Source organism: Danio aesculapii, chromosome 6 (assembly GCF_903798145.1).
Source record: "Danio aesculapii chromosome 6, fDanAes4.1, whole genome shotgun sequence".
Classification (NCBI taxonomy): domain Eukaryota; kingdom Metazoa; phylum Chordata; class Actinopteri; order Cypriniformes; family Danionidae; genus Danio; species Danio aesculapii.
In genome coordinates, this window is record NC_079440.1 from 13,829,048 (window position 1) to 13,846,782 (window position 17,735).

General features: G+C 34.5%; 1 protein-coding gene across 1 annotated transcript; it reads right to left on the minus strand.

Moving 5' to 3' along the window:
• Positions 1-2,732: 2,732 nt before the first annotated feature.
• On the minus strand, positions 2,733-15,224 carry pttg1ipa (PTTG1 interacting protein a). The gene is made up of 7 exons (XM_056459590.1): positions 14,810-15,224; positions 14,008-14,057; positions 8,965-9,073; positions 7,835-7,937; positions 5,460-5,525; positions 5,127-5,173; positions 2,733-4,750 (listed from the first exon to the last, which is right to left on the minus strand). Exons 1-7 carry the CDS (start codon positions 15,057-15,059, stop codon positions 4,704-4,706), a joined length of 672 nt encoding a protein of 223 aa, XP_056315565.1. The 5' UTR covers positions 15,060-15,224; the 3' UTR covers positions 2,733-4,703.
• Between the last annotated feature and the right edge of the window lie 2,511 nt (positions 15,225-17,735).

The following is a 17,735-nucleotide window of genomic DNA, read 5'->3' on the forward strand; positions in this document are numbered from 1 at the left end:
ATAAATCACCTCAATCCCTAGGCCCACATGGAATCTGTACCCATAAAAGTGCAGAAATTTTTACTCCCATCATTCAATTTATTTACACGAATTACAATGTGAATGTGTCCTAACTTCTATTTATTTAGTTGTTACATTAATTTTAGTAATTCTATTGGATAATATTTAAATGTTTTGATGATTAATGCACAGTCATTTGTAAAGTAATATTTTCTGTCTTTTAGGATTTACATGAGCATTATCACACGAGTAGCAGTGTGATGTGGCTGTATATCGGCATTGGTGGGAGGCGTGCCTTAGTGTCCCACCATGGACGATATAAAGTCACAGCACAGCTATGAGTGTGATATTGCGTTTATACAACAGTTCGACGGCATAATCGTGTATATAAAAAAGAAAATCAAGCATGAAAATTCTTTTGTATGAGGAATTACTTTCTTCCGCCATTCATTCACATCTGCAGCTGACATCAGAACAGCAGAAACTAATTCACCAACATCACTTTAGAGCTAGTGTTTGAATGATTCTCTAGCGTAATGTCTAAAGTGATGAAAAAACAGGTGATTTTGCTGACATTATAAGATTATAAGGCTGAACAGCATGAATCAGTCTGCAGAGATATCTCCCTACAGTATTACAGTCTACGGTATTCCTCTGTTGCAATCGGGATAACACAATAATTAACCCTGAAAAAAGCAGCGCAGTCACTACCAGACTGCTGTTGTGTTTGCGATAAGGAAAAACGCTTAACACATCCAGGCATTTTTCTTTTTTCTGCCAACACATTCCTGATATGCGAGTCCCATCTCAATACACTAAAATGACATGGTATAAATACAGCACTACAACATACAAAAGAGAGAGGTCGACTTAAAATTTCACTTACCAGTTTAATAATGAATTGATCAGCTGTAGTTAGAAATTACACTGTTTTTGCTTCTAAGGGCTTATTATGCCGTCTCTGTCGCCATCTTGTGGATAGACAACGTGTTTGGTCTGCTCGATGGCAGGCTAATGGCTGCTGATGCGCTGTCTCTCAGAAATTATAAATATTTCAAAATAGGCACTATCCTTATAAATAAACTGCATAGTTGCAATCTAAACAACTACATTCTTGCCTTAAAAAAAACCTTAAAAGTACATTATGTTGCCCAACAGCAGGAATATTTGTCAAACTGTAGTGTCCGTTGCTGTATGTGGGCAGAGAAAGGTGAAGAGGCTGGTCGAGTGCTGTTTACTGGCAGAATATTGCACGGCTATCAACCAGTCAGATTCAAGAACCAGACAGAACTGTGTTTCACACATAGACTTTACTTAGGCGTCCGCCCAGGTATATTTGGTGGTGAATAAGTGAATAATACTATTATTATCATCCTTATACACTTTATTTGTATCTGTCCAAGAAAGGCAAACATTTGCGACTGATTAACAGATCTGCAAGCTTCATATTTCTCGTTGTGTGGGTGCGAGAACCATCAACAATCACACAGACAATCTCATGTGCTCTGCAGACCCACATAGACGCGCCTTTTGCACTAAAATGCATCCAACTTTCTGAAACTCCTAAAATGTCCGGAATTCAGTTTTTGCTTTCTCTTTCTAAAGTTGCCATTATTTGTGTAACCCCTATCCATTTGTAAGCGTTTTTGCATTACCTTTTCAAAGCTGCACGCGCACAGCCACGAGAGAAACATTAAATGATTAATCATTTAATAAACGACTCAGATAAACTTTACTATATACTCGGAGAGAACACAATATACTGGCTGCAAAAGATTTGTACACCATTAGAATGGCTAATCAATTAATTTACCTTATTTAAATAATCTACACTTTTTATTCTATTAATTATTTTTTTAGCAATAATGTCTATTTTTTTATTCATTTTTTTCTGATATTTATTTCTCATTTACTGTATATTTTATTAATTTAATGATGTTAATGTATTACATTCCTTATACAGAGAGAGAGAGAGATAGAGAGAGAGAGAGAGAGAGAGAGAGAGAGAGTCTCTGTCAATGCCTGTCAATGGGTGCACATGGATCCTAAATAGCATAAAAGTAAGAGAAATAGTGGATATCTTTTATTTCAACAACCTTTTTTAATAACTTTAACCCTTTGAATAGAAAAGGTTTATAACAGGGTCATAATAGATAAAAAATATTGTTAAAAATCACATTTTTAATTTGTTTGCCGCATGTAGTTGACCATTTATGTGCTGTGGGTAAAAAGCGTTTCAATCTGGCTACCATCACAAGTTAACCTTAAAAAAAAATCATTTTCATTTCAGCTCCATCATTCAGCAAAAAAACACAGATTTATTTTTTGCAAAGTTCTGTGCAGAAATAGTGAAAACACACACACACACACGTTTGTTTTTGTTAAAAGTGGGTACATTACATAGGTTTCCCTTCATTTTATGCAGCACAAACCGTATATTGTATTTCTCTCACCCCACCCTACTCCTAAACCCAACCATCACAGGAGACAGTGTGCAGCTTTACTCTCTGATTAAACTCATCCTGTGGGATTTATAAGCATTTTGAGAAATAAGGACGTCACCAATGTCCTCATATTTCACCTCGTTTTTGTAATACCTGTGTCATACCTATGTCATTATACAGATTTGTGTCCTGATGTCACAAAAACACACACACACACGCACACACACACACACACACACACACCTAGCTTTGTTAGGAATAAAAAACTTTTAAGCAAAGACAAGCAGAGACTTTGAATTATATTTATTCATAACAAAAATAAACCAATACACTGCATGAGCAGGCATTTATGAAGCTTCTTAAAATGTGTATTCAGCTATAGAAATGGAAACAGTCACGGACTAAAGAGTAATCCTTCACTCTGTTTCAAACCCAGCAGAATGATGTTCATATGACCACATGAGAGTGAGGTTAATCCACAAAGAATAGTTTAGGTTTCATTGTGACGAGCCAATTTTGTTCTTCTTTATACAATGACATTATGATCAACCACAAAGTATGAACAGAAACTAAACAGCATAATCAACACGAGAATGTTATGATACGGAGATACAGTTAAAGTCAGAATTAGCCCCCCTGAATTATTAGACCCCTATATATTTTTTTTTCACAATTTCTTTAACAGAGAGAAGAGTTTTATGTCTAAACATAATAGTTTTAATAACTAATTTCTAATAACTGATTTATTTTTGCCATGTTGACAGTACATAGTATTTTACTAGATTCTAGTACTCAGCTTAAAGTGCAATTTAAAGGCTTAACTTGGTTGATTGGGTAAGTTGGGGTAATTAGGCAAGTTATTGTATAACGATGGTTTGTTCTGTTGACTATTGAAAAAATATAGCTTAAGGGGGCTAATTTTAATAATCATTTTGACCTTAAAATGTTTTTTAAAAAATTTAAAACTGCTTTTATTCTAGCCAAAATAAAAGAAATAAGACCTTGTCCGGAAGAAAAAATATTATAGGAAATACTGTGAAAAATCCCTTGCTCTGTTCAACATCATTTGGCAAATATTTAAAAAAGAATACAAAATTACAATTTTGACTTCAACTGTTTCATAGGATGTGTTTTATCAGCATTTTTATCTATTCCTTAATGATTTTCAGACTAGGAAAGTAATATACACATTTGTACATATATGATGAATATTTTCAAGGCTGTTTGAATTAACACGTGAAAATACAATGATTTTAGTCACTAAACAGATACAAGAAGTCGATGTGGAAAATTCTATAAATAAAACAGAAATTACTTAAAAGGGATTGTTCACCAAAATATTTAAATTCTGTCATCATTTACCAATCCTTAACTTGTTCAAAACCTATTCGAGCTCCTTCTGTTGATAACAAAAGCTGATTGCTGGCACCCATTAGCTGTGTCTCATTTCAGAGGCTGCATCCTCCGAAGGATGCATTCGAAGTGCGCTGCGCCATCACGGTGCGACGAAGGCTGTCTCATTTAAAAAAAAAAACTAGAAGGCTCCTTCACATGCAGCTTCAAAATGCATCCTTTGATTCCCAGGTAATGAAGGATACAACCGGTAGATCCTTCATGGCCTTGATCATCCCAAGACTAATTGCACGCTCAGAATTAAATGTATGAATTAGGTTTTATTTTACTTGGATATTTAAACACATGTTAAAAAACTAAAAGAGTATGACATGTCTTACGAAAGAGTAATTTATAGACAGTTTACATGTTTATGTGTAAAGGAAATATATTTCTAGCTTTTGTAAACCTTGCTTTGCTTTCAGATCGCTTAAAATACATTTTAAAATCACTTTGAAAAAAAAGTCAATACAAATGTGATTACCGCTTAATAACGAAAGCTGTTACGGTTGCCTGATGGCGATATCTGTCCTCTGTGGACTTCGGAGGATGCAGTCTCTGAAATGAGACACAGCTATTGACTTTCATAGTAATTTTTTCCCCTACTATGGAAGTCGATGGGTCCTAGCAACCAGCATTTTCAAAATATCATATTTTGTGTTCAACAGAAAAAAATAAAGTCATAAAAGGTTTAAAACCACATGAATGAGAATAAATGATGAGGTAATTTTCATTTTCGGGTGAACCACCCATTTAAATTAAATTATTCTGTAAAATAATCACTTTGAGCTCGTTCTTCTGGACTGTTATCCTAGGCAGCGGATAATAAAAATATATTTGGCCATGAAATAAAGCGCCCAGTATATTTTAGTTGGGGTTGTCAAATCTGGCGTAAGGACTTGCTCTGCTGAGACCTGAAAAAGAAAAAAGTAAATCGATATAAATGTCACAAAATATGAAAATTACACACATTTTACATATAAAATCCATCATAAAGACACTTTTATCAATGCTAAATATTCACACCAACGAGAGTTCACTACAGAAACACAAGGGGACAAATTGCATGTACACCACTAGAGGGAGCACAACTTTATAAAAACCGATCAAACATGAAATTTGACTAGTTGGAGGAAAAACATACAAACATTTCCATAAAACACAGCATTTTTGAAATCACTTTATGCTACATGTGTTTAAAAGTTTAACAATAGGTTATAGTTATGATTTTTGGACATTCTGCCAGCATAATAACCAGTTCAAAATTTTTCCAATTTCTAGCAGACTCACCATATTTTTGACGGATCTCATCGTGCCTAATTTTCATCTCCGCTTTCCTGTGGCGGAAGAACACAAAAACATTCATTCTTCCAATCACATGCACACCTTAAAGGTATGTTGACAGTCAGTACCCATTACAGCTGCAAAACAGGTTCCTCAGAGGTCATCTTTTGTCACATCTAAGTTCCTCATAACAATATCATGCATAAGCCTTTGCTTGTGCGTATGGATAAGAGCAGACTTTTTATAGCCTATTAAAACAACTTTAAAAATTGATTTGATCTCGTACCTCCTACTGTCTGTCATCAATATTTCGACTATACAAACGTTAATCAGTCTTACCTCTGCTCTTGTTTCGTTTTTGTTTTGTCGACCCGTCGATTAAATCTATTTTCATTTCGAGAAGATCTGTGAAAAGACACATCATATTCAGGGTTAAGATCTAGCCTTCTTTAAATGATCTTGAGATATTTCTACCGCTTTTACAGATTTGTGGAAAAGCTGATCGATATTCACATTTAAAGTAGGCTAAACATATACAGTTGAGGTCAAAATTATTAGCCCTCCTGAAAAGGGCCGGATTAAGAACATATTGGGCCCTGGGGCTATAGCAAAGTCCCTTTAAAGCAAGTCATTTCACTCGGTGGCTATCTTTGAAACACCTTTCAGGCAGTATGCTTGGGCATTCTGTCTGAATGGGGAAACATCAAATGCTCCAAAACTGCTTGCCAAGCTTATGATTGAATTTCATATTAAGAATAACCAATAAAATTAAACAACAACTGTCCCTTTAGTTTAATTTCTAAACATCTGAATCACACAAAATCTGCAGAAACTCCCGTCTGGTCCTCCCCCTCCCCCTCCCCCAGGAGTATCGTCAGTACATAGCGATCGATAATTGGCTCCTGTACTTGGAAGGCAGGATTTATTCGGCATATAGCGATCAATGATTGGCTCCTGTACTAGTAGGGGGGGCTTTATTCACCATATTAACCATTACATTTTTCCTTTATTCAAAATGATACGAGTGACATGTCTTGTGTATTCTATTGACCTTATTCTTCAATGCAGAAGTGCGCTCATTTCTGCGATTGTTTTAGAACTTCCAATTCAGCTGCCTATGGGAGAAATGACTAGGAATAATAAACGGCAGAAAACGGTCAAACTACTTACTCTACAAACAAGGGTTTGCTTGACAATACAGACAAAGTAGAATAATATAATAAGAAAATATCAGTTTGCAACACCAAGCAGCAAAACGAACTATTTTTAAAATCTAAAAATGAATGGAAGTGAATGAGACCGGAAGTCTCAAGCCAAAATGATTCAAATGGCTGCGCCCACTCGTACGTGGAGAATAAGGTGAATAGTCTTTGGCTACTAGTACAGGAGCCAATCATCATGTCCGCAAAGGTTTTTTCCCCACAGGTTTCAGGCAGCCGCCCGCTGCTATCGGACATTGTGTGGGTGAACTTTGTAACGACTAGCCTTAAAGGCCCAGTACACAAAAACATCAACAAGCTGTTACGAAAAGGGGTAACCTAGGTGCCCTTTAAAGATAAGCCTATTTAAAGTATTTATTGTAAAGCACTCATTTAGGAAGTACTGCAAATGTGTTTGCTTTTTACTGAAACTACTTTTTACAAAAACAATATTGATTTTGCCATGTTATGTGATTACTTATGTGACCTACTTTAGTAAAAAAAGAAAACATTTATAATAATCAAATATAAATCAAGTAGTGGAAAATTAGATAACAATATTAATTAGCAAATTAATAATAGTAATACCAAAAAAAGCTTTTGACGTGATAAAATAAATGGGGTCCTTGTGTTTGCTATAGCCTACATTTCCGTCATTTCCAGCATTCCACTATCTGCACGCCACCTAGTATCCCCACCCCTCCGCCTCTGCTGCCTCCATCCTGCAGTATCCGTTATTAACTTATTATAAGTTAAGTTATTATATCCACAATAAGGAACTGTGCTAGGGAAATAAGGGACTTTCTAGGGAAAAAAACAGGACATCTGTTCACCCTTACTAGAGGACTAAACAGGGATATTCAAAACTGACCTAAAGCAGCTCCGAGCCTTTAGTTTAGCAGCGCCACTGTTTTTGAACAGCAGCGAGCCCAAATGAGTACCTCACATTATTGACACGTGAAAGCGTAATGCAAAGAAGCATTTCCCGCATCAAGGTGCAAATTAATTCTTCAGCCAATCAAGAGCCACCTCCTTCCGTGGGCCCTGGGGCTTTCAAGATGGGGCTTTAAGTATGATTTAAAAGCTTAACTAGGTTAATTAGGCAAGTTAAGATAATTAGGCAAATGATTGAATAATGATGGTTTGTTCTGTAGACAATCTAGAAAAAAGTATTGCTTAAAGAGGCTAATAATATTGACTATAAAATGGTTTAAAAACTGCTTTTATTTTAGCCAAAATAAAAACAATAAAACAAATAAGACTTTCTCCAGAAGAAAAAATATTATAGGAAATACTGTGAAAAATTCCTTGCTCTGTTCAACATCATTTGGCAAATATTTGAAAAATTAGGAGGGCTAATCATTTTGACTTTAACTGTATGTCTAAAAATAATTACAGCCTGAAGCAGGTGACATCAGTTCATTGCTGAAAGATACCTAAATGGAGGGTGCGACCTATTTGTCAGTTAACAATGTGTTGCAATATATCGAATCTAGCTCGTGTGTTCAGACTTACCCAATGTTCTCACACTTGCAGCAACAGAATATACACACCAAAAACCCAATGATGAGCAGGGCTGCAGCCACCGACAACGTAATGATCAATACCTGGAAGTTCACTAAATTTCACAAATAAAGAAAAGAAAGAAGACTGTTAAAAAGTGATCACTGTAACATTGCTATAATCACACATGCGTGTCAAAAATATGAATAACTGTGGTTAGATTTAGCAATATGTTGAATTTGAAAGTCTTATGAAAAAACTAGAGATATTCCTGATATTGCTTGTTTATGAATGATATTGTAATTGTATTTAAGTGTCCCACATGCCTAAATAGTTCCAATAATTGTTTTATTTGTAACATAAATATGAAAGACAAATGATTATTACAATACAATTTAGAAACAATAAAAACGCATGCATTAATTATTTTTATATTTATTCCAATATTATTTTATTATTATTATTACAGGTTCATAATATTTATGCAAATATGTAAAAAGAATATATATTATAGATTTATTTCAGAAACTTAAACAATTTTAAAACAAATTTAAGCATATGGCGTGCATTTCTAATATTTTTATTTAGTTATTACCTTATTATTTTTTATACCTACATTACATAAAAAATACATTATTTACATACAGCACCACAATATTAAATGTACATTTAACTTAAAACAGAATAAGTTGAACTGAAATATGTTATTATTTATGCATAAAGTTTTGTAGATGTACAAGAGAATGAATAAAACAGAGTGCAAAGGATTAGTTGAATGGCTTCAAAATTGTGATGTAAATAAATTATGAAGAAAATAAAATCAAACAAATTAATTAATGAATAATTAAGGATAAAGTGAACAATACTTATTAGTTTAAAAATACGTAGATACTTGTATTAAATTTTTAAAAAATGCATTGGAGGATTAGGCTGAGAAATTTGTAAATAAATATATATTTTTAAATGCTTTTATTCTAGCCGAAATAAAACAAATAAGACTTTCTCCTGAGGACATCAGACATACTGTGGAAATTTCCTTGCTCTGTTAAACATCATTTAGCAAATATTTTAAAAAGAAAGAAAAAAAAAATCTAAGGGGGGCTAATAATTCTGACTTCAATTGTACTTAAATAGATGCTTACTTGAGCAAAGTCCCCATCGAGCATCATTCAGTGGACAGAGGGAATGGGGAGGCAGGATGCTTTTGGCTGGGTATGTAATGCAACGTTTAGTTGTCCAACACCACAGACACTTAAAAAATAAAGTGAAAAAAGATTGTCAAATACATTGTATACACTGTATACAATTCTAATCTAATGTGGTTTTGTTTCCTGACAATAACAAACAGAAACAATGTTGATGATGGCAATGACATCAGAAGTGACGAGTTATTACACGGCTTACACTGACACACACGTCAGAAGCTCCTAGAACAGCTGTGTGCGTGTGTGTGTGTGTGTGTGACTCTGGTAACAAATCTTTTTGTTTGTCTCGTAACAAATGTGTCAACTTTACAAGCTACCTGGCCTGATATGCTAAATATGTCCCACAAAATGAAACCTGGTGATGGCTTTTATTTCTTTCCTTTTCAAATATATAAAGCGGTTTAGACAACGTACACTGTATTAAGCAAACGTTCTGTAGAAATAAAGAACTATATATGAATAACTTCACAAACTACATTCATAACTCATTCATTAATTTGCCATCGCCTTAGTCCCTTCATCAGGAGTCTCCACAGTGGAATGAACTGGCAACTTTTCCAGCATATGTTTTACGCAACGGATGCCCTTCCAGCTTAAACCCAGTACTGGTAAACACCCATACACTCTCACATTCACACACACACTCATACATTAATGCCAATTTAGTTTACCCAATTCAATGTCTTTGGACTTTGGGTGAAACCGGAGCACCCAGAGGAAACCCACGCCAACACGGGGAGAACATGCAAACTCCACACAGAAATGTCAACTGGCCCAGTCGGTACTCAAACCAGCAACCTTCTTGATGTGAGGTGACAGTGCTAACCACTGAGCCACCGTGCCACCCACATTCTTGATTATATAACTAAAAAATCTATTAAAATGCTTTGATGGACATGATGGTTCTCTGAAAATCTTTGATTTGAGTTAATTTCAGGAGTTTGAAGGAGTTTGGAGTTTCAGGAGTTTGACAAAGCAAATTTTACTAAAAATGTTTGGTCTTGCTTGTAAACTCATTTGAAGGTCTCTAACTCTTTCTTTTGTTCATTCATTCATTCATTTTTTTTCCGGCTTAGTCCCTTTATTAATCAGGGGTCGCCACAGCGGAATGAACCTCCAACTTATCCAGCATATGTTTTACGCAGCGTATGCCCTTCCAGCTGCAATCCATCACTGGGAAACACCCATACACACAATCACACACATACACTACGGACAATTTAGTCTACCCAATTCACCTATACCACATGTCTTTGGACTTGTGGGGGAAACCGGAGCACCCAGAGGAAACCCACGTGAACACGGGGAGAACATGCAAACTCCACACAGAAATGCCAACTGACCCAGCTGGGGCTTAAACCAGTGACTTTCTTGCTGTGAGGCGATTGTGCTACCCACTGCTCCACCGCGTCGCCCCAGAACAGAAGTCGGAGGTTCGAAGACGATCAGATACCGTCAGAGTTAAAAAATTAAAAAACATTAAAAAACAAACACTGGAGAGCTGATTCATGCTAAAAATAAAATAATACAAAAAAAAAAAGAATGGCCACTGATTTTTCAGGTTTATTACAGTAAAGCCCTGGAACACACCAAGTCAACGTCTAAGAACTAGCGGTGATGAAAACTGACTATACTGTCCTGTCATGTCAGCTGCTTTAGTCCCATCTGGACCAAAAATCTGCATGTGAACAAACCAAACGAACTACAGCGACCTTGCTGTGAGGAGACATCGCTACCCACTGCGCCACCCTCTGATCCATAACATTAGTAAATATAAAAAAAAAAAATAGACAATATAACAGCTGGCTTTCGTCACTTCAGTTTTTGTTCTCACGTTTTGATTCGTAGCTGAACAGCCAATCATAGCGCTCTCTTTACTTGACACCTGATGCCGATTCTACATGCTGAAATCCCCTCTAACATGAGTCTGATGAGAGGTAATGTGTGGTACATGCTAAATAAATAGCCCAGGAGACAACCGTCTGCTTATTGTGTCAACCCTTGAAGCTGCTTTCATCAAATGGAGATCATTAAATTAACCCAAAACGGAAAATTCATTATTTATTACATTATTTATATTACCCTTCAAAAACAAATCTGTTTGAGTTTTTTTAAACTGTCGAACATGAAAGAAGATATTTTGTAGAAAGCTGGAAACCAATAACTATAAAATTTATATTTGTTTTTCCTACCATGGAAGTCAAAAGTTACAAGTTTTCAGCTTTCTTCAAACTATTTTCATTTCTGATCAACTGAATAAAGAAACTCAAACGACTTGAGTACATTTTGGTTGGGTGAACAATCCCTTTAAACTAGAAAGTGTGTAAACATGAAGGGACTGTACTGGAGTTTTAAACTGCAGAGCTCATGGAAACATTCACTGTGATCAGATCATTTTTTCACCCGCTGTCATTTTCTTCCTTCATTTTGTCAATATTAATGCGTGCAAAACCTATTGACAAACCTGCCTAAATGCCTCTCAACAGTATGGATGATTTTAAGATGATTGCAAAGACATTTCATGCTTATTTTACTTTTATTTTTACATGCCAAAATAATCAGTGTCGGATTATGCAGTTTTGTCTACGAAATTGTTGTCACAGAGTAAGAAACGTCAGATTTAACACTGCTTCTAATTCAATCATTGCTTGTTGTCTTTAACACAATTTTAAAAAGAAGATTGAATGATCAACCATCACATGAACTTGCACTTGCTATCAAAACACCATGATTTGTACTGGTTTGTCACTTTTTGCTCTTAAGTTACTCTATTATGTTTGCCTTTGAGGAAATTTGTTGCCTTTTCCTTCATTTCATAATTCCACTAATCAGCATCATCTCTCTTTTTCCCCCCTCATGTCTAAAAGTTGCATACAGAAAAGCTTCTGTGCTCTCATTGGTCGATATCACATATGTGATGGAATCGGTCATGTACAGTAGGTCTGAAAACAAACAAACAAAAAAAAAAATCAAAACCTGTTAGTCTGTGTTTTGGGATATTGTCTTATGTGAGATATAATTTAACATTTTTGCGGTTTACAAATCGCCACAGCACCGTCCGAATCAGGCTAAAATCAGCTGACATTGAGTAGTCTGACCCACCATTATAGTAACAGTAAAGCTCGCTTTAGCAAACAAAAGGTTGACCTCAGTCACAGGTGTCCTTCGTGGCATTTACGTGCCATGTGACACAGAATGTCTCAAATGACTTGGAAAGTGTATGAAGCTGTAAACATCCAGAACAGCCCAAACCAGTTCCACATCAGGTTAAGAAAAAAAATCCAGCCATTCCAGCCGCTCCACAAATTTCACAAATTCATGAACACTGTGATTTTTTTCCAGGGTTCAGATTCAGATTTCCAGCATTTTACAACAGGGTATATGAACAAGTACTTTTGATTTTCTGTAACTCAGTTGAAGAGCTTCCGATGAACTGTCACGGCATTACAAAATCACACTCTTTAAGGTCTGTTTTCTTTAATAATCAATGACCTTCACTGCCTGATTGATATATGATATAAAGTGGGTCTCAGACACACTGCATTAAATTTCATTGTTCCGCGCCATGTCTTTAAATTATGGAAATTTATTTTACCACAGTATTTTCAATAGAGTTTCTGCGCTCATCTTCTCATGGCACTTGCGTTTAAATGGCTTCTCATCTTGTTTTACGCTTAAACAACTAAATGAATGCTTAAGTCTATGTAACTGATGGTTTTTAATTACATTACAACATCAATGCTGTAAAAGAAACCTTGTGAAATTGAAAATAGTCACATTAAACTTTCACCTAAAGTTTATCTGTGGGTAAAAAAAAAACTCGCTGAACATATAGCCTACTGTAGTAAATTATTTATTTACATACATATACAGCTGAAGTCAGAATTTTTAGCCCCCCGTTGAATTTTCTTTTTTGAATATTTCCCAAATGATGTTTAACAGAGAAAGGAAATTTTCACAGTATGTCTGATAATATTTTTTCTTCTGGAGAAAGTCTTATTTGTTTTATTTCAGCTAGAATAAAAGCATTTTAACATTTTTTATGAACAATTTTAAGGTCAAAATTATTAGTCCCTTTAAGCAAATTTTTTTTTTCCGATCATTATACAAAAACTTACCTTACCCTAATCTACCTATTTAACTTAATTAACCTAGTTAAGCCTTTAAATGTCACTTTAAGCTGTATAGAAGTGTCTTGAAAAATATCTAGCAAAATATTATTCATTGTCATCATGGTAAAGATAAAATAATTCAGTTATTAGAAATGATTGGTTAAAACTATTATGTTTAGAAATGTGTTGAAAAAAATCTTCCGTTAAACAGAAATTGGGGAACAAAATAAACAGGGGGGGGGTTATAATTCAGGGGAGCTAATAATTTTGACTTCAACTGTATGTACTTCATCACATTATATCAGATGCTATTTGTTAAAGGATGCTATAGTATGCTATAGACTAAGGAAACACTATACTAAGCAAAATTTGATGACATTTTTGCCCCAATGCTAATATCAACATTGAAATCCTGCCATTAACAATGTGTCATCTTAAATGTAGCCTATATGTATTTTAATGAGCTCCAAATGTTGTATATATTTAATATTAAATTATTAATTAAATAAAAAAAAAATCAGTAGGAAACTATTTAGCAAGATGAAAAGCCAAACAATAATCACATAAATAAAGCACTTAATCCAAAATAGAAGCACTTTTCAAACACTAAAAATCCTTAAAAAAGACTAAAATCCAAGCATTTTAAGATATCCAGCATCCGTATGGACCATTTTTTTTGGTATTATTTCTCTGATGTCAATTATAGGGTTCATATCTTCCACCATTTTGTTAACATGTTTCACCTCAACTGAAATGTTTGTGAGTGAAGTTTGTGGGCTAGCGACTGAAGTTTAAAGTCTAAAGAAAATTTTATCTTCAAACACCTGAAAAGTGTCAATCAAAAAGACTATATTTTATCCGAACTCACATCCACATAGGCCAAGCACTCCTCACAGCTGCCATTCTTGCTCTCACAACCTAGAAAAGTGAGAAGTGAGAGAAATAACGTAAATGAATGTAGACAGCTTCCTGATTTTACACAATCATTTCAGTCAAAAACAAAAGTAGTATTAAAACCTTAAACAGTCCAACTCATAGAGAAACATTCTGTCAGCATTTACTCATCCTTTAACTGTTTCAAACCTTTAGAAGTTTCTTTCTTCTGTTGAACACAAAAGGCATTTTGAAAGTGTTGGAAACCTTTAACCATTGACTTGGTATTTGTTTTTCCCCACTATGAAAGTTGATGGTTACAGGTTTTCTTCAAAATATACTCTGCTGTGTTCAACAGAATAAACAAACACATAAAGGTTTGGAATCACTAAAGTGTGAGTAATTAATGTTCATATTTAGTGAACTATCCGTTTAAGTTGAATATATATAATCCTGTGTACTTAGAAATTCTCTTTAGTGACTATATTAGGCAACAATTAGACCTTATGGGACAGGTTGCCTTGGCCATGCTTAGTTACAGTGTGAAACTAGACCTAAGCAGCATGGGAAATCAAAGCAAAGCAGTTGTTTACTAGTAAAACACTGGTCTTCTAAGAAAATATAGGCTGTATATAAACGCTTGGTTATTGTAAACAAACTGAATTCCTGTCAAAGGCTTTCAAATCAAATTAAGCAAACTCACACTGTCAGTTATAAATATGTATGTACATTCAACCTAAGTTTAAACTAGAGACTCCTAATACATTAAACACTTTGGCTGTAACTTGTTGCCTTACTTGGATGTGGTGTTGTTGGAATAGTTGTAGTTTGAGTAGTAGTCTGCGTTGTCGTAGTTGAAGATTGTGTTGTAGTAGTTGAAGATGGTGTTGTTGAAGATCCTGTTGTAGCCGAAGGCTGTCCTGCAGACTGAGTAGTTAAAGTCTGGGGTGAAGATTGTGTTGTAGTACTTGTAGAAAGTGTTGTATTCTGTGCCAGGGTTGAACACAAAACAACGAGAAGCAGGAAGACAGGAGGCGCAAAATTCATTTTCTCTTCTTTAAATGAGCGAATAGCTAAATAAAACAGACTTTTTATGGTTGAGTAATTAATGTTAATTGTAAATATCTCCCTCAGCGCAGCGACACTTCGTCGAACCAGAAACTGTGAGCAGGTTTGGTAGTTTTGCTTCCCTTTCAACTCGCAGAACAGCTTTTAGTAGATTAAATTACAATACCTGCTCCGGCGAAGGCGTGACGCATTCATATTAAGTACACAGTGCAAAAGATGCGTGGAAATCCTCCAATGGTGATGGCCGCCTCTGAATATCAAGTAGTTCATGACGTTTTTTAAAATTATTATTAATTCAATGCCACAAGAATAAGAGGTATTACATATTTAATAGTTTTCTGAAAGTGAAAATATAAAAATATATACATTTAAATGAAATTAAAATGCCTTTTTGTTTTGTGATTGTTGTAAAAACATTTACATATAAATTGAAGTCATTTACAAAATGGGAAAAGTTTGGTTTACATTGAGACCACCTTTTCTTATGTATATGGTATTTTCCTAATAACATAAACAAATGAAAAATATGTTGTCCTTTACAATTCAAGTTCTTATACAACATTTTTGTTTTTGTTAATAAGCAGTTCCAACTCTTTTCAAAATATTTCTGAGTAAATAGATTGAAAAAAGATGCAAAATTGTTTCTTTTTCTTGACCACAAAATTCCCACATATATGAAATATTAAGTTTGAATCTGTCCAAAACAAGGGTGGCACAGTGGGTAGCACGTTCGCCTCATAACAAGAAGGTTGTTGGTTTGAGCCTCCGCTGGGTCAGTTGGCATTTCTGTGTGGAGTTTGCATGTTCTCCCCGGGTTTCCTCCAGGTGCTCCGGTTTCCCCCACAAGTCCAGCAGTGTATGTGTGTGGATGAGTGTGTGTGGATGTTTCCCAGTGATGGTTGGAAGGGCATCCTTCTGGATAAATTGGCGGTTCATTCCGCTCTGGCGACCCCAGATTAATAAAGGGACCAAGCCGAAAAGAAAATGAACGTCCAAAACATGATTAGCAGGACCAATTAAATTAAGTATTTTGTGAGACACTTTTTTAATTTAGTTATTTATGCAAAACATATTTGTCAATTTCCAAGCTTTAACCCAAGAAATATCAGTAGTTCATAACGTATTCAGGGGCGGATTAACCAATAAGCAAGGTAAGTGGCCGCTTAGGGCCCCAGGACATCTGGGGGCCCCCAATAAATATCTAGAAGTATAAACTATACCTATAAACCATATATAAAACATTGTTTTCTATCATATTTTGTATGAGTGCCAAACAAATAAAATAATTACGCAATTAAATATACAATAAAATATATTATTATTATCATAATAATGTAATGTTATGTAATAATAATAATATTATGAAAAAAAATCCACCACCCCCAATAATGGAGTAGTCCAGCAGTCAAATTTAAAACAATATATATTTATTATTTTTAGATTAAATTCATTTTAAGAAATCTAATTATTTAAAATATAAAGAGTTACGTTAAGATAAAATGTAGAAAAGAAGATTGAGTGATATAAAAAAAACTGCAAAATACATAAAAATTAAATAAAAGTAGAACGGGTGTATTTCAGGACTTGGGGCCCCATGGCTGGAGTTGATTAGCCCCCCAAATCATTAAATCCACCCCTGGTCGTATTAAATTCGTATTAAATGATGAGTTATTGTTTAAAAATCCTTTATCGAGTAATGATTATGTCACTCCTTTATACTTTGTTAGACAAATTTTAGATTTACAACCAAATATATACACATTTAATCTCTGAGGTTTATATTTTTTTAATCGAAAAAGTCTTGAGCCAACATTTCTGTGATCACAATTAAACTCTCGTTTTATTTTTACAATCAAATTGCAATGCAAATACTAATAATATGCTATGTTTACAATTTAATAATATGTATATGTAATTTAAGCATTAAAGTAATTAGTGGGCATGAGATTTTAATGTAAGATAAACTGTAAAATAAGGCAAAATGTCAACTTATAAACATCTCAAAATTAAAATACATTACAAATTAATTTGTTCAAACAAATAACGATCTTTTAAACATTACATGATTACAAATGTGTTACTATTATAGCCGAAAATATAACGCGTAATAACCATAGGTAATAATCATATATCAGATGTTTTTGGCACCCTCTGGTGGGTTGTAAATAAAACTACAATAAGCTGTCAAATAGCAGTAGAGATAATCTCCACGTGTCATATTCAATATGCAAATAAAACAACTTCTTGCAATAAATTACAATAATTTATTAAAGCATTTTGTAAAGCCAGTTACAAAAGAAACATTTTCTCTCTCTCTTAATATTTTAACAAGCACAATTATTCCTTTTTTTCTGAGTAAGCTATAATTTGTAATATTATGACAATGTCAATGAGGAAAAAAAAAATTACATTCAGGCCTTGTACTGGCTGCCTGCAGCTGAGCAAGGACCCCAGTGTGAATGTGTGAGAGAGACAGAACCAACCGTGCAATGTTTGTGTACATGTTTTATATCAATGATCTCAAACTCAATTGCTGGAGAGCCGCAGCTCTGCATAGTTTAGCTTCAACCACCTCTAACTCAAACAGTCTCTAGTCGCCTTGATTAGTTGGATCCGCTGTGTTTGATTAGGGTTGGAGCAAAACTGTGCAGAGCT